This window comes from Rhinopithecus bieti, unplaced genomic scaffold (assembly GCF_001698545.2).
Source record: "Rhinopithecus bieti isolate Rb0 unplaced genomic scaffold, ASM169854v2 scaffold_38004, whole genome shotgun sequence".
In the NCBI taxonomy this organism is placed as follows: Eukaryota; Metazoa; Chordata; class Mammalia; order Primates; family Cercopithecidae; genus Rhinopithecus; species Rhinopithecus bieti.
In genome coordinates, this window is record NW_016816095.1 from 1,711,079 (window position 1) to 1,734,908 (window position 23,830).

Below are 23,830 nucleotides of genomic sequence, written 5' to 3' on the forward strand. Positions count from 1 at the left end.
CAAAGTGCAAGAAGTAAGGGGAGGCAGAGGAATGACCACATTTGGGCAGTTAAGGAGCAAAACGGAGCAAAGAAAGAAGATCAAATACAGAAAATGATGCAAAATACAAGGGAAGACACAGATTGGAAGATTTCAAAAAATGAGGGATAGAGCATCCAGTAGGAGAAAGTGGATCCTTGAGTATTAACACAGTTGTTGTCTTTTATTATGAAGCCACAGGAAACTCCAGTCTGTAAACTCACATATTTGCACCTTTTTTTTCCACTTGTAACCAGATCTTCTACTCTCCCTTTCAATATGATTTGATTCACACTCATAGCTTCGGCTCTCTCAATAGCTCTGGTGTCCACATATTTGGAACTGTCCTCTCCTAAGTTCCAATCAGACATTTTTTTTTTTTTTTATCACATGCTAGACTGTGCTATGGTACTCTCAAAGTCATAATTTACAAATCTGAACTCATCTTTTGTTGATCAACGCACAATTCTTCCCTGTATCTCCATATCCACTAGTCACCTAAGTTGGGAAAACAGAAACTCATCCTCGATCCTCTTTCTCCCTTACCTCTTACATTCAGACAGCAAGTTACATTTCATTTCCTAATGACTGACTGACCTAAACTGTCTCCTAACTTTCCTTTCCTAACCTACTCTTCTACCTTAAATCTATCCTTACATTGTCACTAGATTGGCTGTGTTGCTGTCCCCGTTAAACTCCTTGAATAGAGATCCGCCTACCCCGGAGGGAAGATCCAACACAGTCCAACTCTTAGCGGTGCAAGTTCTGCTTGAGCAGAGGCACCATCTCCTTTCCTGGTTTCATCTCCCTCCTCCCCTAACACATTCGATGCTCCTGTCATTCCGAGCTGTGTGTTCTTTCCAAAGCCTGGCACGTTCTGCTCCTGGGTAAATGCTTTCCTCTGGCCTAGAAGTCTCTTTCTCTCTCTTCTGGGTAGCCTTTATTCACAACTTGCAACACTGATCTTAAAAATTACCTCCCTTGGTAAGTTTTTCTTGCCTCATCCTGTCCCCAATTCTCAATCGGATTTAGATGATCTTCCTCTGTACTTGCACGGCCTGTCCAACAACTATCTTAGCACTTACCCTTCTTATCACTGTTTACTTGTCTTTCTCTCCCAGTGGACTCTGAGCTCCCTGAAAGCAGGGAATGTGTCATCTAGCTCTGCATTCACCAGCACCTAAGGCCAGTACCTGGCACATAATAAATTCCTATTGAATGAATGAGCGCATGAGCGAATAAATGAAAACCAGGAAATTAGGGTCTAAATAGGAAATGCTTGATGATCAAAAAGCACAGAAAACTTCCCACTTATCAAAGCCTAAGAGTCTTGAAATAATTTAATAATTTGTCAATCTGTTTGCCTTTGCAATGTAGCATGGAAAAGACTTTCATTTTCTTTTAGGTGGCATAGCTGCTTTTGGAAACAGGGCCTCTCAGAGGCTCATGTTGCCTGGACCAGTTCCATATGGGATTAACTGTGCTTGTGGTTAATTGTTGTGTTAAGGAGAATGAGGTACACTTTAAAAATTAAGTGAAAAAACTAGAAATCTTTATTAAATTAGTAATGGGTGAATGAACTAATCTTTCATTGGATATGCATACACAGATATGAACATGAAGATAAATTTCTGGGCATAAACTTTCTCACTAGCTCTAAATTATAAATAACCACTGCATAAACCCATTCTGACCTTCCTTGAGGCTTAAAGGTTTGAGGTTTAGTCATGCTGTATATTTTTTGACTTCTCTAGGAATAGTTGGATCCATTTAGATACTCACATTCTGCTCCTCCAGATAAAACATTCCTGTAACCTTTATTTATTACTATAACGCTAACTGACCTAGCTTAAAAACATCATCCTCTATAAATCAGTACTTTCTTCTAATTTTGGCAAGGCTTATGCTTGCCTTTATTAGAACTTGGTTCCATCGTTTCTTTCTTTCTTTCTTTTTTTTTTTGAGACACAGTCCTGCTCTGTCGCCCAGGCTGGAGTGCAGTGGCATGATCTTGGCTCACTGCAAGCGCCACCTCCTGGGTTCACGCCATTCTCCTGTCTCAGCCTCCCGAGCAGCTGGGACTACAGGCGCCCGCCACCACGCCCAGCTGATTTTTTGTATTTTTAGTAGAGACGGGGTTTCACCGTGTTAGCCAGGACGGTCTCGATCTCCTGACCTCGTGATCCGCCCGCCTCGGCCTCCCAAAGTGCTGGGATTACAGGCGTGAGCCACTGCACCCAGCCCCATCTTTTCTTTTCTAGAGTTTGAAACAGAATGAGGTCTTTCTTCTAGCTGATGCTTGACTTACATTCATTAAATGCTTAATCAATTAACGACTTTAAAATACACTATAAGTTTTTCAGCCTTTGCTTTTTATACACTGTTTTTTATTAAAAGCCCAGTCATGGGAAAATCTTAAGTTATATCAGACCTACACTCTTAAAATACACTTAAAGAGAACAAAAGTAGTTTTAGAAAGCACTACAAAGGAGTATTCTTTTACATCAATATTTTCGAGAAGTTGTGGGGGTCTCTCTTGAAGAACCATAGATTCAGCAAACTTTGGGATGAACTTGAAGTCTAGGAAATCTTTTTTGAAGTGTGTCAGTATGTGTGTTTACAAGAAGTGGTAGTGGTGATCATGGGGTGGGGAAGGACAGTGTTGCTAAGTGAGGAGTTAGAGTGACTTGAAGCATGTGGATAGTATCCTCAACCATCCTATTTCCTTCATAGACTGCCTTCCCCAACCTGGAGAGAGCTCCAAAGAGTAGTGCAGTGTCCATGCTGGTTCTGTGTTTGCAGCCTCAAGATATTCTGACACCACTCTAGGATCCTGAGACATAGGCCAAGGACTTTCTCTGTGTTGAACACCTTCCTGGGAGGCTAAGGAGTTACAGAATCCAGGAGTGAGAGCTGCTGGCATTGATTTTATTTTGAGGTCAGAGGAATGAGCCACAGATGCTGGAAAGTCTCTAGAAAACACCCAATTGTCAATCTTTAGTTCTGTGATTGTAAAACATGAAACATTCTCTTGCACTCATTGTCCATGTGTAAACTTCTTGCTTTATTATCAATCATTTTAAATGGCTGGTGTACACAGCTTAGTGTTAGGGTAAATCACCTGATAATCACTGTGGAAGGGAAGCTGATAATGCACACAGATATGAGGCCATCAAATCATCTGTCTAATCTAGACAGTTGCATAATGAGTTTAAAGAGGAAACTGGACACTTGTGGAAGCTGCATTTACTCTCGAACCATTATGGAACAAGTTAGCACATGGGGAACATTGATTTGCCAAATGGAACACCCTGAAAGAGTTAATTCAACCTTGCAACTATCAACACACTCCAGGGACACAGCTGATGAACTGAGAAAATCTGACTTATTTTTTGTGTAATTTTTTGAGTAATCTGAATAACATACTATTTCCCCAGTTCCTTTTCTCCTTTGAAACCTGGGCAGAACTAATGGTTTTTAAAAACTACACTGCAGAAGGGAACTGGAATAGATCAAGTATTAATAAAAGTATTGCCTTAACAGTGTTCAGGTTAATGCTTGAAATATCTAGCAGCCACTTTAGAAATTTGCCTATGCATTTTTTTAAATTGATGTCCCTGGAAATACACGTTTTGGTTAATAATTTAAAGCAAAATTATTAAGCAATGAAACCAAACAGCAAAAATAGAAATAAACTATTTGATTCTACTAAACCAATTATTTAAAATTCTATCAAAAATAGAATTTTCCCATGATTTTAAGTGATCTGCTGATAAAATCTCTTACAAATCATTCTTAAACTCCTAAATGTTTTCTTCCATGAAGAAAGGAAAAGGAAAATAAAGCAGGTGGCTGAGCACCATTTTTACGTGTGTGTGTGTATAAGTGTGTGTATGTGTATCTATAAAGTGGGCTGCTCAGTTTTTGGCAGAAATAATAATGATGCATGGTTTCAGTGTTTGAGTTTTTAGGGCTGGATGGCAAATGCCTATCAAAGGAAAGGATATCCTCTCAGTTTTGTCCTGTGGAAGATACCTCTCTAATTCTTCTTCTTCTTTTTTTTTTTTGAGATGGAGCCTCACTCTTTTCACCCAGGTTGGAGTGCAGTGGCCTGATCTTGGCTCACTGCAACCTCCGCCTCCTGGGTTCAAGCGATTCTCGTGCCTCAGCCTCCTGAGTAGCTGCGATTATGGGCGAGTGACACTATGGCCGGCTAATTTTTGTATTTCTAGTAGAGACAGGGTTTCACTATGTTGGCCAGGCTGGTCTCGAACTCCTGACCTCATGTGATCCGCCCGCCTCAGCCTCCCAGAGTGCTGGGATTACAGGCGTGAGCCACCGCCCCCAGCCGATACCTCTATAGTTCCTCTAACGTTAGAAGCGATTACCATGGTCACTTCTGTAAGGAGAACACAGCATGGCACCGCAGTCAGGCCGTTTAAACAGGATTCAGTGTCAACAAGAATGGGCATATTTTTTCTAATTAATGATATCTTTTCTAATTAATGAATAATTATCATTGCGTTTTCCTGAATTATTTGTGCTTTTGGTATACAATTTTGAACTTGAAATAGGCTTAGGTGTAGCACATGCGCTGTTCACATCGCCTGTCTTTCCTCTTCGGGGATCCCTTCTCTGAGGCACTCCTACAGCATGAGAACGGATGTCAGTGGGAGTCGTGCGTTTGCCATGGGCACTGAGTTAAGTTCATTAAAAAGAAATGGTTCAGAAGCTCATTCTGAAATTGCAAAGCTTGAATGAGGGACAATAAACCCCCCAAATGAGAAGCCGGAGACCCATATATACCTACATAAATGTGTAAAAGCTGACACTCATTGATTTGCTCTGTGAATCTGAATATAGCTCACAAAAGATCACAGAGTCAGCTCCACAAATACAGAGCTCCAAATATTCAAAGTCCCAAGATTTAAAAAAAAAGTCACTAACCTGCTGGTTTGCATGTACATATCGGCCAGAATTCATAGTTTTTTCATGTTGTCTTCTTTAACCAGACAGAAGAGCCTCTAGATATGCCCAAATGGTTGTATTTGATGTGGGTAAGCAAGCAGAGAACTGTGAAATGCCATTTACTATTAAATAACGTATTCTATTCCCCAATCCAATACACTGGATTTCCCTTCTTTGTGCATTTGAGTGTAAGAACCATGGTTTCTTTTGGGGCATAAACTTTTTAAATAATAAATATTTAGCGGGTGAGATCTTTGTAGTTTCCCTGGAATTACTCTGGCTAAGGAATCATTGTGTATGGCCATTGTTTAAGGTGGTATGAAAAGCAGCATGAAGCAGTCCCTAATACTAACTGAAGACACGGTGTCTTCACACAAGGGGACCCTGTTAGCTAGTTGGGGTCCTTTCCACAGGCCAGCAAGTCAATGGAAGAGGAGGTCAGAGCCAAGATGGTTTACTCAGTCAGTAATGAATAATTATTTAGCCCATGAAACATATTAGTCTAACTCAGTGATTTCAAAGCTGAGTTAGAAACCATCTGATACCTAATGTAGCCTTCCCACCACACCATCCAGTAGCATGCCTAAAAATATTGGCCACTTCTCTAACGAATCACAATAGGGACATAATAATTACAAGTAACATGGAGAGAAACTGCTGCCAAATAGCAGGTGATATCTCTAGTTTTCAAAATGACAGTTATCATCCTAAAGAAACCCCATCTGTGTACCCTGAAGAATCACCCTATCTACTTTATTGGTGATAAAAACTTATCAGGAATCAGGCTTTCTTCTCCTAGAATCCTTTCTGATACCAGATACAATAATATCCTTTAACTGTATTTGCATGGGATAAGTTTTCTGTGCTTACCACCAACATTTCAGAAGTAAGTGCTATCAACAGGAAATTTTGTTTGGTTTAATTATTGGAATAACAAGATCAACTGAGGAAGTCCTTATTTTATAAAGCAAAATACAGTGAGCAAACATGCAATATTGGGTAAATATTTTAAAATCAGTAATAAAATGGGTAATGTTAACATTTTCAACATTCACTATTGGTACGGAGGTGTGAACTAACTTAGAACGCAAAAGAGCATTTAGAGGTATTCTCTCAGTGGAGCCTTGGCAAATGTCAGCTTTTGGTTTTACCAGACTCTTCTCGGCAAATAAACACTGACCTGTCTACAACTTTGATTTATTCTTCTATTTCTTAATTCAACAAATAGCTACTGGGAGAGCTCTATATGCACAGCAACATTCCAGGAGTGGTGGAATGAAATACTTTTACATTTCATTTTGTACTCATACCAATACTGTGACATGTTAATGGTACACTAAAGTTTGTACCAAGAAAAAAATAAAAGAAAAACATGTAAGGTAAGTAATTGGAACTAATTCTCTTTTAAAATTTCTTTGGAAGGAACTATGACAAGTATATTTTATCAGTAGGCAAATTTATTGATTCCAGATCTTCTTCCATCTGTTTCTATCCTACAAAAGCTTTAATCTCAATGCTTTTTAGACACCAGGCTAGTTAGAAAGCTGGCCATATACGAATGGGAATTTGAGTTGAAAAGTTAAACTTTTCTGTGCAAGGTATTTGTGCAGGAAGATGAATATAGAGCATGTTATCAGTGCTCAAGGGACTGGTGTCATGAAAGTCATAGAAAACAGGTGTTTTTCAGTGGGGGGGTGGCAATTTTTTTTCACAATCTCGTTGCGGTTTTGGTAACACTCCGGATATTGTCAAACCTGTCAAATCCCTTCTTTGTGAACTTACTGGCTACCCTTTGTAAGGTCTAAAGTAGACACATAGACACATGGTACTCTAAAAAATGAAGGGAAATATTACAGATACGTACTAATATTCTGGGAGTAGGCCAGTTCACCAATAACTATAAAAACAAAGGCATTCCGACAGGGACTCAGAGGCCCCCCGCTGCCTCTATTAGGATGCTCACATCCCACCGCACCACCAGGTCAGGAGACAAGCAGCAGAAACTCTGTTGTCAAGGCTCTGATGAGTAGCGACAGGGGTTGAGTTTGCCCATTAACAATCTCAAACTTACACAGACAATACGTGCTGCTGTGTCTGAACACAGACAGGGCTTCTGCAGGGGCGGCCTGATAATGACACCTCCCCCCACCCTTTCCTTTTTGCGCATTTCCTTTTGAATGTGTTTTAAAGTTTCTGACCCTTAGGAGAGGCCGGGCCTTTGCTCTTTCACAGCCAAATTACAAGAATGTATGGGAAGAAAAAAATGATCATTTGTCATTCTGACACGATCATTCTGAATTCCTTGGGTTAAAGTGCTCTTTTTTAACACATTATTTTGAAAAATGCATAAAGGTTTCTTAGAAATTTTTTAGTCGTCTTTGCTGTAGACAGCTTATAAGGAAAATTAACAAAACACTGGTTTTTAAAAGCAGCATTTCTGTTAATTTTATTAGAAAAGTCATTTCTAAATAATAGTTTGTTAAATTACGATATTCTTATGTATGATATATATATCATATAGATAAAATTGTGAGGGTGATATTTGGTAAGATATTTTAATAATGCTTTTTGGAATAGTTTAGTTGCCCTTACAGCAATTTATCTAGTTCTAAGATTTAATAGATATACTTTAAATAAGAAATGTAATGAGTCAGTATCGGTGAAAATGTGCTTTTGATGGTTTTAATTAATTAAAACCTTTCATTCTTTAAAATAATGTTTTCCCATTATATACAAGATTGGCCTGCCAACCTAACCCCTACTTCAGCCAGTCTGCTGATTCCTAAGTCTGAAATTCTTGGAGGTTATGTGTTAATAGAGAAATATATCTTCTTTTTTGCAGTATCATTTCTTTAACAGGTAAAAAAATCCAAATTGGTTTATACTATCCCACATTAGCTCCACCAGTGAAATTTCTCTAATATTCCAAACTTGATTACAATGCATTTGTAGGCCAGAAGCAAACCACTGTATCTGCTGCAGGAAGTTCAAGTGTCAGCACTAACCCATACGATGAACTCCTGGAAACGAATAAGGACACATTCAAAAATGGCCCAGAGAGCAGGGTTTGAGTAGTAGACTCTACTAAAAACTTATTTCTCTCTGTTTCCCCTGCTTTCAACTAAACTGAAACCCTACCAATGCCGCCACTGTCTCCTGAAGATCTCATAATCAGAGCAGCTCTCCTGCCCAGTCTCATCTGATGGCAGCACTTTTCCTCTGCTCTTTTTTGCCTCGTTGGCAGTCTAGCCTGCTATCACTTTGAAAACAGTGCAAAGGAAGTGCTTTCCATTAACTTCCAATTTATTCCTTTCCTATTGCGATACTAAAATGAGCAAAAGGAATGCTAAGCACAGAATTTTAATGTAATTCAATTGAAAAGGTTTGTTCCTCTGACAAAATCATGCTGCTGGGTAACATTCATTTTATTAAAAGAGAATCTGTCGAAAAAGAAAAGCAATTCAAGCTACAGGAGAACTAAGCTTTATGTATAAGATACGTTCCAGAAAAGTTGTACAGAAAATATTTGTATATTGAGTCATTTTTTCTACTGACTTTTATTATAATTTCAGAGGTGTGCTCCTACAGAAAGAAATACTTTTGCTTCAGCATATCACGGTGAAAATCACACTAAGGAACTCAGGATTCATTTCAAAGATTATTTTGCATTTGTCAACATGCCATCTCTGCACATCTCATTTCACCTCATGGCTTGCACAGCTGAGTGAAGTGAACAAGCAAAATTGAGAACGCGTTTATACATGCCAGAACATACACAACAGCTGACTCTCCCTTCACTCTCAGTGACTCCTGAGATGTGACTGTTCAGAAGGCACAGTGCCCGGGCCACCACTCCATGCTATCTATTGCAACACCCTGGCTGAATGAGCCTCCTACCTCTTCACATGCTTTCAGGCAACAAATGGCAATTCCTGACTTCATTTAGTTGTAAGGTTCTTTGAGGCACAGTGTGGTTTCTCCGGTAACTGATTACAAGAACTTAAGCCCTTTTATGTCATCCGCAAAGTTCACTGTAAATGTTTTAGAAGTTTTTCTTCAATGCAAGCTCCTGGTATAGTCAGCTTTATCAGGTGGGCAAACCTAGAGCCAAAGGCTTTATGCCCCAAACCACAGCTGCAGGATGCTTCTCAGAAGGTTTGCTCCTAAGATGTTAGGTCCCTTCGAAGCAAGATGCTAATCCTTAAGTAAAGGTAAATTGACCATGAAGCCAACTGAAACTTAAACTGTGGGCTTCCCCCTTACATGGGTCCCTCCCCTTTCCGAGGCCCTGCATCTAACTTTGTATCTTGCAATTTTGTCTTCTTTCTCAGAAAGAGGAATCTAATTTTTTTTTCTTTAGAGATACGTTCTGGCTCTGCCACTCAGCCTGGAGTGCAGTGGCACAGTCATAGCTCACTGTGGCCTCGAACTCCTGGGCTCAAGCAATCCTCCCGTCTCAGTCCCCCGGAGGAGCTGAGACTACAGGAATGAGCCACTGTGCCCAGCCGGGATCCAAAAACTATAGAAGCTGTAGGTTCTCAAAAACACGGAATCGGCCAGGCGCGGTGGCTCAAGCCTGTAATCCCAGCACTTTGGGAGGCCGAGACGGGCGGATCACGAGGTCAGGAGATCGAGACCCTCCTGGCTAACACGGTGAAACCTCGTCCTCTACTAAAAAATACAAAAAACTAGCCGGGCGAGGTGGCGGGCGCCTGTAGTCCCAGCTACTTGGGAGGCTGAGGCAGGAGAATGGCTTAAACCCGGGAGGCGGAGCTTGCAGTGAGCTGAGATCCGGCCACTGCACTCCAGCCTGGGCGACAGAGCGAGACTCTGTCTCAAAAAAAAAAAAAAAAAAAACAAAAAAACACGGAATCCTTCAGCCCTTAAGCTTATATTGTTATTATAGATGATATTATTGTATCACAGTATTTTATAATCAGAGTAGAATTTTCATATACTTACTCAAAAAAAGTTGTCCATCCAGTTTCATCGCTTTTAGTGGCTAAAAGGCCACTATTGCCATGGTAAGTAAACAGAACTAATTCCAGTCCTTGAGCAGTCATGCTTTTCAAACATCCATTTGTTCCTATCGTCAACCATATCACTTGGTTATCGGGAGACACCACTCGAACTGGCATGCGATTTGGGTCCCGTCTAATTCTAAGGGTGTTGCCATTGCTGTCCGTCACAGCAGTAATATCATTGTCATTGCTGTAGCTAAAATTGTACAGGTAATCACCAGTGACTAAACTTACAGTATATTGGTGAGTACCATTGATGTCAAAGATGTAGAGTTCTTGATCAGTTGGAGATGCAACCTCATAAAAGTTCATAGAGTTAAGTAAAGGCTTATTCTTTGACACAGCCCGGATCCGGATATTCCCTAGATCTGCAATGTACAGTGTACCATCTGGAGAAGCAGCCAGGGAAGATGGGGCATTGAGTTTGGCATCCTTGGCATAGCCATCTCCACTCTGGTAACAGTCACAGTTGGCATCATTTTTGCAGTCACACTCTGAAGGTATTCCGGCCACTAAGGAGATTTCCCCATCTGTTGTGACCTGCCTTATCCGGTTAATTTTCTTCTCATCAGTTTCAGTAATGTACAGGACCCCACTGTAGGACACAGCAATGGCAGTAGCTGATTCCAGTGTTGTCTGCACTGCGTGCTTCCCCACGGGATATTCCACTCCAGGAACCTGACAGTGCATGGGCCGTCCAGCAGCAATGCGAACTTGACGATTTTCAGTGATCTGTAAAACTACATTATTATCCAGGACATAAATGGAGTTATCCATAGGGTTAATGGCTAGGTCAGTGGGCCATTCCAGACGTACCTAAACAAAACAAGAAATGGCCTGGTTAGTCAGTCACTGCACCACAGTTAATTCGCCAGAAGAGTAAATTAGACCATTCAGGGAAATTGGCATTAATCTGAGATAAACTGTTTTGTAATAGTTTTTTCAATAGCCTCAGTAAAATAAACCAAAAAGTAATGAATGAAGATAAATATAAGAAATAACACTTTCTTTTAAAATTCAGCCCACAGTAAGATTTGCTAGTTATAGGCAAATAGCAAATAAGCCTCTAAGTAGTGAGTCAACAGATATCAATGAGTTATGAACACACATGTTCCTATGGCAGCAATAACTACCAAATGTTGGGGCTTTCTAGGTTATGAATAGATTAGTGTTCTCTTGTGTTTTCAATCAGCCTAATAGTAAACTTTCAAATTCTAAATATAAGTCCCTTGGGACTAATCATAGTGGGTTCTCTCTACTACTCAAGGAGCTCATGCAATCAAAAGATTAGAGATTTAAGCTGTTTGGTTCTTTTTAGAATATCTGCATGCTGCTACTTTACTGGTATTTTATTACAAATGCTTAGCATTTCTTAGTGATAACTGTTCTGTATCCCATTGAATTCATCAAATGCAGAATTACACAAGAAAATCACTTTTTATTAGCTCCTGTGATACATGTAGATGGAACTGCCCTATCAGAACCACTGCAACACATGATATATGCAGTTTAATATGGTGCCATCACAGTCTACTGACTGAATAAGTCAAGTCACCCAGAGGAGAAACAAACGAGCCAGCTCAGTGTTGAGCACCTGGCTGATGTGCATGCTGGTGTCACAGGTTAAAGGTCTGGCTGAAGTCAAATCGTTAGAGCCCAGGAGAGTTGATATGATTCCATTTTGGTCAACTTTCCTAATCATGGTTCCATCAACAAAGTAGATTAATCCATTCTTATCAATTGCCATTCCTGTATTTGAGAGAAGCAGGTATTAGTACTTTTTCAAAAATGGTTACTTTTGATTAACTATTAGGCCCATTATTAAACTCAATTATTTAACCCCAGTGACGACATCGGTGATAGGTAGCAGGTAGGGCTGCAGATTGCAAACACATTAGAAAAAAACCAGCATAGGCATTTATAATACAAATAAATTAAAAATTCAGTAAGGAGGCAGGACATGGGGGCTCACGCCTGCAATCCTAGCACTTTGGGAGGCTGAGACAGGCAGACTGCCTGAGCTCAGGAGTTCGAGACCAGCCTGGGCAATTTGGTGATACCCTGTCTCTACTAAAAAATACAAAAAAATAACTGGGTGTGGCAGTGTGAGCCTGTAGTCCCAACTAACTATTCAGGAGGCTGAGGCAGAAGAATGGCTTGAACCCGGGAGGCAGAGGTTGCAGTGAGCCAAGATCGCGCCATTGTACTCCAGCCTGGGTGACAGAGCGAGACTCCGTCTCAAAAAAAAGAAAAAGAAAAAGAAAAAAATTCAGTAAGGAAATAATCCAATTTTGTCAGAATCTCCTGTGAGTATATGAATCACACAGGTAATACCTGTATGTTTCAAATATAAATTATAATGATTATAATTTATAATCTGTGGTCTATAAATTATAGAACCAGCTTCAAATTCCATTCCAAACACACAGCAACCATATTCTTCTAACAAAAATAGATCTAAGCCAAGGTTAGTGTTTTGTTGACCCTGTTACAATGAAATTTTCTATGATGAATAATTCAGTACAGATATTTTTTTCCAGTCCTTGTTCACATAATAGTCAGTAGCTATCATGAAAAAAATAAAGGCCCCAAACCAAAAGCATTGTATTGAGTGGCATAATACATGAGCAAAGAGTCAGTCCTGCCTGGTTTAAAAGCCTTTATCACGTAGAATTTTTTAGCCCTTGTTACCTCCAAAAATTCCTCACAGCAAGGATTTTTTCCCATGGCATAGAAACAAAAGTTGAACAGCTCCAAAGAGGGTGAGGGCTCATAGGGTTGCTTAGTGATGGTTTTTAAAGAAGCCTGGGACTCATTCACGACAAAGAAATTCCAGGACTATGAAAGAATTTGGATACTTCCTTGAAGTTTAACAGGATGTGACCTGAATTACACAGAGTAGTTGCTTCATTCTTTGAAGAGCTGAAAAAATGGTATGATAATAAAGAATGCCAAGAACCTAATATTTACTGTAAAACCAAGTTAGGATTCTAGCAGTTTCATGCTACATGGCTTTTAAAAACCCTAGATGTGAAACAGCTTTTCAGAACACTGTCAAAGGTAAAAAGTTAGACTCAGCATTAAACATGAGAAGGCACTAAATGGATTTTCTACCTTTTTTTTTTTTTCAAATAAAAAGAAATCCTCAAATCGCCAACTGCCAGTACCTTTGGGACTCATGAGTGTGGCTTCCACGGCCTTCCCTCCATCCCCACATCTCGCCTCGTCAAACGGAAGGCACTGCTCCCCGGTTCCTGCGACGACTTCTGCATTTTTAGTCAAGTCTTTTGCCCCTGTAAGTGACTTTGGGCGATAAATTCTGCGGGTGTTTGTGTCAGAAACGTACAAATCTCCTGTGACTGGATCCGTTGCAAGGTAGTATCTATGAGCTGGGTTGCTGCTGTGAAAAGGATCATACATAAACATCAAAGGGAGTTACTCCTAATACACAGAGGGAAATTAAAAGCAAAATAAAACAGCTCATGAGAAACTGATTCTAGTCTAGAATCCATGATCAAAGATGAGTCATGAATAGTACTGTCTATTTAATAATGACTTAAAAGAATGTGCTCACAGGTAGGGTTTCTCTGATATTACCGTTTGTCTTCCTTGCCTGATGCTGAGGATTCAACAATTTACTAACAGTCATCTTAAAAATACTACCTTTAAAAGGCACCATGTGTCTAGCCTAAAACAAAGAAAAAAATTCTCTAAATCTTTTTTGCTCAATGCAAAGCCATTAAAAAATGCCCCTGAATGAGGGACATAAAGTTTATTCCAGGCGAAGGATGTCTCCATCAAATTTTCCTATAAGTACAATATGCTACTGATTCCACTCATACCTCGCCATAGGGTATTATCCTTTCAAACTAAACACCCTCCCCTTGAAGAAATGAGCACTTTGTCTGTCTCGGTTGCTCTATCATAATCCAGAAAAGTGCCAATGTTTGTCCTATGGGGTTAAACGTTAAAATGAGGTCATTCAAGTATACGGGGGAGTCTCATCTGGTGGCCTGTGGCAGTGAGCTAGGATGCTGGATCCTTCAGTTTTCTTTCTAAAGTTCATATACTGAGCTGCTCTGAAATCTGCCTATGAATTTAGTGACATACAAAATGTAGTGCCTCAATTTTATAAATATAAAGAAATGCAAATGTAAAACATTTTTTGTAAAATTACTTGTAAAAAATGGTAAGCCCAACACTATCAAGGAGGGGACAAATTATGACGTATCATTGGAATTAAAAAGCTAATATCCTTACAAACACTCAATGCCACATTCTTAAAATTAATGTAATCTTGTACATGTGCAAAGATTACTTTCTGAAAAAGATCGGAAAAATAATTTAAATTTAAATGATTTGGTGTCCCAACCAAGATGTCAACATGATGGGAATCTATCAAACTCCATTGATCTTCTGATGACGAACTTAGTTATACTAATTAATTCTCATTCTCTCTCTCCCTCTCCCTCTTTCCACATGCAGCCAGACACACACACACACACACACACACACACACACACACCACACAGAGTTATATGCTTGCTTCCATTTATTTTATTTGTGAACATCTAAAATGTTTAGAAGAAATCTACCTATATGAATAGTTTTATTCTAATAGTGACGCAGTAGTCTCCTCCTTACTAATGAAGTTGGGTTCTAATAAAACATTTTCACTACTTAACGATTTTCCTTCTAAGTGCTGAATAGATGTACTTTATCATTCCTGTAAGAGATTCTACTCTTAAAATTGTTGAAGTGTTTCTCATGTTGTTACAGGAGGACAGGAGATCACACATGGAGACTGTAGAGGCCTTGTGGAGCGCTGAAGAGCTCTTTGGCTGTGATGTTAGTATACAGAGAAACACAAAGACATACAAAGGCTTGACTACCTTCAGCTCTGGGATCTCCTTTCCAGCCTTTAATATCTTTGAGTGACAAAAGACAGACTAGAGCAAGAGGTCTTGAGTGTGTAAATGTGTGTGAAATGGTAAAAAGATGAAGAACTCAGAAAGATGCAAGTCATTATGCAAGAAGAACATTTCAGAACAACTGGGTTATGCCAAATGATCAACTTGCTATGCTAAGTGTTATTATATCATTTTCCTAAGTTGATGCCTAAAAGTTTAAATGCAGCAACACATATTGCATCCCTTAATGTGGTAGTTTATTACTTTGTAAGAAGTGAAGAGTTACGTATCAATATAACATTCAGAGCAATTTTACAGGTTTTTTTTTTTTTTTTTTTCCTTTCTATAAACAGTCTAATGTTGCCAGAGCTGGTCTTTCAGGTGTATATAATTGGTGACAGAGTTGCAACTCCACCAACTAAGTCTGCTTTGAAAGACATGACATTGGAGAGGTTCCTTTAGTCTTTCCTACCTCCTTGACTATACAGTTAACTGTGAACAGCTGTGTGCATGGTATGCATACACTCATGTGTATACATACACACGTATTTTTTTTCTTATCAGTGTGCATCTTTGAGTATGAACTCTGTACCAGAGAGACTGGGTTTAAAGCCTAACTTCATCACTAACACTAAATGTATGATCTGGGCAAGTTGCCTAACTTATCTGTGCCTCAGGTTCCTTACCTATAAAGGTGGTGATAATAATACATAGTTCATAGGATGCTGGGAGGATTACATGAACTAATATATGTAAGATCCTCAGAACAGGGCCTAGCACATACTACATACTCACTAAGAATTAACCGTCCTTATACTCGCCTTTGCCCCGTCGCTTCTTACAGTGCAGTGTCTTTTGCCTTATAACCTTAGAAAGTGCAGGAATACAATAATTAACCAAAGTATGAGTTGTTTCTGAAAACATTAAAAGAAAAAAAAATGGGTTTAAACTTGGTTTAGGTTTAAATTTGTTAAACCTAAACTTGACTAGATTTAAATTTGTTTTCTTACTTCTGCTGTTATTAACAGCAGTTTATAATATCCTGAACTATTAAAGTAATGAAGACTTCTCTTAAAATACCCACTTTAAATTGTTTAGAGAGTAATGATGAACAGTGATGATTCATCCACAGTAAATGAGCCATACACACTTCCTCAGGATGCCTTCATTTTGGGAAAAAACAAACCGATTTTTGAGGGGGCAGCTTCAACGGTGGTGGCATCCTCTTAGCTATGGGACATGAGTTTTCTTGGTGCAAAAACGAACGGACATTCAAGTCATAAGCTTGCCTTTATTGTCATCAGTTTTATTCTAATGGGGAAGTAATAAGAGAATGCCCAAAGTGGTGCTTATATTTGCTTATTTCCTGTCCTGAAGCATCTCCTTCCTAGAAGATACAGACATTTCTCCATCAAGCAACAGATGTCAATGGCTTTAAGAATGTCTGACAAACGAAAGCTGCGCTTTTGGATGCAACTCTGCTGTTCAGAAGAACAAATGTGAGGGAGTCTATGTGGCCCTGAGAAGAGAATGAGCCTCTGGAAATATTCTGCACAGGATGGGAGGAAATGAGACGTTGACAAGTTCCCAGCAGCGCAGGCCAGCATGGTAAATTAGAGCTGGTTGTTAGATGCTGGTCTCTTCTAAATGAAAAGAGGGATCAGCATGGAAGTACTAAAAGGAAAAAAAGTGAGTCTGGATATTTCTAGTTGACAGACTGGTGGCAGTGAAGCTCTGAATCATAGGCCATAGGACTGGGATTCAAGGTCACCTAATTTCAGCAGAGAGAGTTGACAGGGTGAGCTAGTGCTTGCTGTCCAACGTTCTGAAAACCCAAAGCACTAAAGAGGCGGGTGTGTGGGTACGATGAGTGGTGAATTTTTAGGTCACTGATCTATCTAGTGTGAAAACGTGAGGCTACCATGACCGAAACAGGCTGCAGCCAACAGCTGGAGCATGGGGATTTTCCAAATGCTTGGTTTTGGGAAATCTCTGCTTAGCAGAAGCACAGCAGCATCCTTATGTGATTGATTGAGATTTTGCTATTTCAGAAAGGTTTGAAATATTACAATTTTGACTAATAGCAAAACCAAGGAAACTGAGATCAAGTTAAGAACCTTTAGTATTTACACCTTGATTCTTAACTCATCCTGAATTGCCTAGACCATCACAATTACCAAGACATCTTCTCTACAGTCTCATTCAATTAGACACAGATCCAGTGGTAAGTGCAGGCTAGATTTGCTCATTTATTTTGTCATAATTCAACCTTCTTAGACTAGAGAAATATTCACAAAGAACAAGCCAGAGAACAGACATTATTAGCACTTCTATCTTTTGAGTTGGAAACTGTGCCACAGTCCTTAGAACACAAGACATTTGAAGAAGCATAAAAAATATATTTATAGAGAAAAGTAAAAAGACTTCTTTTATGGTAACCGAAAGACTGTTTAGAATATTGCAAGCAGCGACTGGGGGTGTGATATTTCCGTGTCTGCTGGATTTTAAATATTAAGTCAATAAGGAGTGCTGAATAAAATTTTATAATTTGGTATCTAAACTTTAATGGATTCAAATTCACAGACTTATGATTGACACTTTCTTTGATCCTTTAATTGGCAATATAAAATTCACAAAGTTGATTTTTAGTTCTACATGTTTAAGTGCCCTTTGGCTGGTATTAATTAATGTAATTTTAAAATTTTGGAACGTGTGAGAATTAGAACAAGGATGACGTAAAATTTACTACATATTAAACGGGTTAGTTAGCAAACTAGTACTATAAACATCAGAGAAGGAAATGTTTGGTATATCTAAAAGAAACACATTTTTAAAGCATTGTAGCTGCTTCTATTTATGTAAAAAATTTAATATGTTGATCAGTAATATTTATATCTATTCATTAAAGTATAGCTAAGAATTTTTATTTCATGTAATATCCTGGTGGTGCTTATTAGTTTGATATAACAGAATACTCTGAATTTTAAAATAAGAAGATGTGTTTTATATTAATTTTATTGACTATTTTATTATTCCCCATTAGTCCAATTAATGAGACTGTTTATAGTATATGAAATATACAAGAGGATAAAAGTGTGCATTTTTATATTTTAATTATTAACAACTGGCAATACCATTCCTTTTGTAGATTTAGACACACTTTTCAATTTCTTTTTCTTCCTATGACCTGTTCCTAAGCCTCTCATGACTCTTACGCTGCCCAAGAAAGCGAGGATAAGAAGCATACCAGGAAGGATCTTATTAACCAGGAAAGGGAAGATGACGACAGGCAGGCAAACAGGAAGAAGCATCTGAAAAGAACTTTAATTTTTTAAGCTAAAAGAAGAAGTTCCAATGAACTAACATATGTTGACTTTGCTAGGTCAATTTTATTACCTACTAAACAAATGGAATCCCTAGTTTATCAGTGACATGATCATGTTTGATGATTTGGGCTCAAAGACCTTACACATTCTCTACATCTTCCTCTTTCTTATCACTTCAACAAAGACTCTCCATTCTCTCCTTCCCTTTATCGCTTGGCTTCCTTCACTGCTAACCATCCTGTTTTAGGTTATCTAGCATCTCAAGGTGCAACAGCTTTCTAATTGATCTCATCTCGAGTCATTTTGAACTCTGACACCAAATTATTCTTCCTTTCAGTATGCCACTTTGCGTATGCCACTTGTTCAGGATGCTAAAATGGTCTCCACTGTCTCAGGTATCCTACAGGAGACAATAATTCCTTAGAGCACTCAACGCCCCAGGCAATCTGACCCTCCCCTGCCTTTGTGCCTGTGTCTCTCATGATTACCACCATGAACCCCCTGCTCCATTCAGGTGGGTCTGATTACTCTCAGAACATGTCTTGCTCAGCTCTCCCCCTGTCCCCAGTAACTTTACTTGCTTTCTCTACTTCCTCATGACTGCCCTCTTTTCTTCTTGCTGTTCTGTTTCAGCAGAACTTCATTTTTAGACCTAGCTCAAATATCAGCCCTTCCAGAAAATGTTTCCTTACCATACTGTCATCTCCCAGTAATCTCTTCCTTCACAGAACTATTCTCACATTTGAAACCATGGACCACGGGTATGATTAAGTGTCAAAGAACGATACTGAAAATGTTATTTAATTTGTCACGTATATACCTTGTCTCCCCCGCTTGATGGTGAGTTCTGAGAATAGGTACTTTGTCTTATATTATTATTTTTCAAAGTGCCTAACATGCGGTAAGTGATCAGTTAACATGATTTATTTCATACAATTAAATATCCATATAAAACCCAAAAAGTGTACTCTGCATGCATGGCACATAAAGGAAATGCAGAAGCTCAAATGTAGTTAGGATGATGGACAGAGGAGAAGGGTTATGGAGGATCATGAGAGAGGGATTACAATAGTATCACTGCCAAACACCAGAAGTTAGTACAAAATGAATTCCTACTGTTTAAATAAAGATGTAACTCTAACCTCATAGATTTTTTTCCCAGAGGGAGAGATTACGGCTTTAAGTACCAGGTAAAATGATTGTGAAATAAGTCTCACTTTTTGCATACCCAGGGAATGAGCCCCTAGAAACTTAGGCATTGGGACACAGAAAAACTGGCTGTGTGGTGCCGTGGAAAGAACATAGTTTTAGAGTGGTTTCAGTGTCCGCTACCCATTTCTTAGGCATGTATTTTGGGGAAGATATGTAACCTCCTGGAGCCTTTACTATGTCACCTATACCCCTGAAGGACTGCTGTGTGGATCTGCAATAACAAATATAAAATATCTGGCACCATTCCTGGCATGGAATAGGCTTGCTTGTTAAAAGGTAGCTGCTTGGATAGTTTTTTCTGTATTGCCTCCAGCATTTTCACATTTAGTTGGTGTGCAACCTGTCTGTCTTTCCTCTTTTCTACACAGCTACCAAGAAAACAAGACAAGAAAATTTTTGATATTCTACTATGGTTTCTGATAGCAGAGCTTTGCATGCTCAGTATTCTGGAGAGATGAAGTGTTGATTTTAGCATGTGACTGAGCTATTAGCTGCGAGTATCAGATCAATAGGGGATCTCAGGAAAAGATGACGGGGCCACGTCTGGTCACCCTGATATGCAACAGCTATCCACCTTTCAGTAGAACTTTGGTTTTTATTTGCTAGTTGTCAATCACTACACAACAGGTTAAAGGGGTTTTTTTGTTGACTAATTCATCTAAAAGACCTCACATAAAATATGATTGTTTCCATCTGATATCATTTCATTAGCTATTTTAATGACCAAAGTAGATCTAGCATTTCTAACCTGTCTAGCTTTTTGCTAGCTTTACTTTAAAACATTGGTTTTCCCCGCCTTTTTTTTTTCTATCCTTCGCAAAGTTTTTCAATCCAATGTGTCCATACAAGTCTTTATTGTATCTTCTGCAGCTACGCGTACACAGAAAGTGGAACATGAAACACTTCTGAGTCTATAGATTTGCTTCAACTATATTTGTCCTTCACTTTGAAGAAAGTCATTTCCTCCATAATAATGGCAATGAAAACATTACTTCTTAAATCTAGTAATTCTTCCAACTTAGGAAAATATAAACTATAGGCAAAGAGGAATTTACCAGGAAGCTAATAATTAAGCTTCAGCTTTGGGGTCTCTCACTCTGCCAAGCCACATGTTCACATAATTGTACATTTTAAAAAACTTGCCAAGGTAAAATATTTCTAGATTCTTTTTCTTAAAGAGTCTCCAATAAAACACAGCCTGTCCTGGGTATTCATGGAACAATGCAGGCCTTCTCAAACCTTCCTACTGTGCTTCAGGTTTCATTCTGTTCAACATGGCTTAGATTGTGTCGGTCAGTAATTAATGCTTGGAAATCATTTTTGTTATACAGAGATACTCCTTATACTTTTTTGTAATGAAATTTATTTTGTGAACCAACTGAAAAAAATTTCTCAAATAATACCACGTAAATAACTTGCAATATACTGTATAATCATTGTCCAATGAAGCACTTTTCATTCCTTCGATGATCTGTGATACTGTTTCCTCTCTCATGATGAAATATTCTTAGAAAACAATTTTAGAGGGTCACATTGCAACGTAAAAAGGATATTTGAAAATATACAATAACCTTAAGGTATGATGCTTACCTATGTCTAAAATCTTTATTTCTTGGTGGAAGCAGGTAAAAACAGGTAAAAAAAAGAAAGCACAGTTAGAAAAGGCTTCTAAAATATAATGAGTTGAATTCTGGGATTTAATTATTTGTATGGAAAGTTGCCAACTTGGCAGAAATGATACTGGAAATGAATTCTGTAGTCTAGGGCTCACCAACTAACGTACAGAATAGGCTGATTTGAAAATCACACTTAAATGAACAAAGCGAAGACAATATGTTACTTTTCCTACTGTCATTATGGCTAATGGATTAACCCAACCTGGGGACCCCATATTCTAGTTAAAAGTCATAGCCTTAGTTCATTTAATATCAGGTCCTGAAATCACAGGAAAATATTTTATGCCTTAATTTCAACCACTGAAGTAAAAGAGCTACGCCTATGTCACAGGGTTATTCTAAAGAAAACACAACAGATTTAAGAATCATAGCTCTATCATTTTAGAGCACAGAAAATTCACTGAAATCCATAAGATATTTGATATACTGGGTGACTTTATGCTTCTTTCATACACTTATGGGACAACATATATGTGCTGTGCTTCTAACTGTAAGCAAGAATCTGGCTTCTTTCTGGGGGAAACTGTAAACCTTGGGATGGTCATTTTTATATGAATAAATTAGTACATCAGACTCAACACTTTTTTAAAAGGCAGGTTGAGCTTTGGTTAAAAGCCCACATTTAGGAAAGACATACCTTAGTTCTAAGACACTTGTTACATTTCCAGAAGGGAATATCCGCCGCACATAGTTGAAATCGCCTACATATAGACTGCCATCGATCCCACAAGCTAGCGCCACTGGGGCCAGTAGCTTGTTACCATCAGCTTGACCATTGCAACTGGGGCAGGAAATGCTGCGTCTTCGCCCATTGCCCATGATACTACTCACAACTGGAGGCTGCTGGGAGATAAACTGGTTTTCCCCATTTCCCTTGTACAGTATACCTAGAAGAAATAAAGTGCATTTTTTTCTTATGATGAAAAAGTGTAAAGGTGAAAAGCAAACATGTTCATGATTGTTTTAACTATAATTCAATGCCTGTTAGGTCTGGATTAAGACATTCTTATTTGAAGGTCCATTGGAAAGAACTGTATTCAACGACCTAGTGTAAAATATTACATGATAAAGTACATAGGATATACACAAAAAGTGCTGTCTACTGTGAACTGAAGTCATGTCTGGTGAAAGGAACAAAAGACTAAGAAGAATTAAAACCCCAATTCTCAACCTCAGCGATGACCAGTCATGGCTGTACACTGAAATGGCCTGGGGAGCTGCCAAAAAGTATTCATGCCTGCTTCTCACCCAGAGAGACGGTGGTTTAATTTGTCTGAGGTACAGCCTTAGCCCTGAAATTTAGAAAAACTCTCCAGATGATCTTAACGTGCAACTAGGTTTGAAAACAGGCTCTACATAATATTCTTTAGGGAATAACAAGTTTGCCTAATGTTAATCAATATTGAAAATATTCAATTAATAAAAATGTGCACCAGGAATATAAGTTTCTTTTGAATTTATAATTTTCTTTAAAGTTAACAAACTTTATGGAAAACAAAGGTAGAAAATATCAAACTCCAAAGCTGTTAATGATAACACAGGCTTCTTTTAACTCTACCTATGCTGTCAAAGACTATTCCTGCGTACACTCTCATCTGATAGGAGAATGCATATACATGCAGTTATTTAAAATGTCAAACATAACAAAACTGTTGTGGAAGTCCAATGTATTATTTAAAGTGAATTCTGCTTTAAGGCATGGAAGTGCCAATAATTTTATCAAGACAAAAATGCCAGTCTGCTCCTTTATGGTCTTCAGTGAAAATCGGAGAAAAGATTCCAAAGGAATGTTAAATATTTTCATAGTTAGAAATTAGATTTGAGTTGAGATTCTAATTTTATTCCTTTTGCCACTGATATATACAGATCAATGGCTCCAGTTTGGTGTGATGCACACGGGGTAGTCAGCTGCTATTGGTCCATGCATATTTTATGACACTTCTCAATGTGTTCTCATCTGTATATACTACCTGCTGCTTTCACTTTAGAGAGGCATATATTATATTTATTGAATGTTCTATGTTCCAAAGCAGTTCTCAGAGATAACAACTCTACTTCTTAGCAGATACACTGTTAAAAGAATAATCCCACGGAAGCACAATCAGGAAACTTGAGAAAGTGCTTTTTCCCCCACTTTGGGATAATTTTAAAGTGAAGAAGAAATTAGAATAATTATGTTCTCCTTATAGCTCAGCACATTTTAGGTGCATTCTGTGATTACTTTTTTAATGCTTTGCTATTTGGGTGATGTAATAATCATAGCAAATTTACATAAAGAAATCAGGGAAAATAAAACAGGTTTATTCAAATTTAAGAAAAATACGCTAAATAAGGCTAGATCACAACAAGAGGTGAAATGCATTTTGCCTTGAATATTCAAAGAATGCATTAATGATATCTAAGATTCTTCTTTCTGTGATTACGTTAGTTGATAATCATGGAGCTATAATTTCCTATAAGAGCCAGTTGTGTAATTTTCATCAGAAGAATCCTACAAGGCAGACTACTGCTCTACGACATCTGATTTATTCAGTCATTACTTTGAACGACTGGCCCTTCATGCTTCTTCTCTATGATGACAGAACAGAAAGATGAACATTAGAATATTTATTTCCATGTTTCAGAGTGCCTGCACGAATAACTGTCAGCATCTATGTTTCCATCTTCTCCCTCATGTCTTTCTATAGCTCATCCACCTT

General features: G+C 38.4%; 1 protein-coding gene across 1 annotated transcript in view; it reads right to left on the reverse strand.

Moving 5' to 3' along the window:
- Positions 1 to 23,830, reverse strand: part of TENM3 (teneurin transmembrane protein 3) — a 494,169-nt gene that overhangs the window by 31,461 nt on the left and 438,878 nt on the right. The window contains 4 exon segments of the mRNA XM_017854351.1: positions 9,949 to 10,823; positions 11,602 to 11,756; positions 13,175 to 13,407; positions 21,769 to 22,018. Of these exon segments, the coding sequence (XP_017709840.1) occupies positions 9,949 to 10,823; positions 11,602 to 11,756; positions 13,175 to 13,407; positions 21,769 to 22,018 (1,513 nt within the window).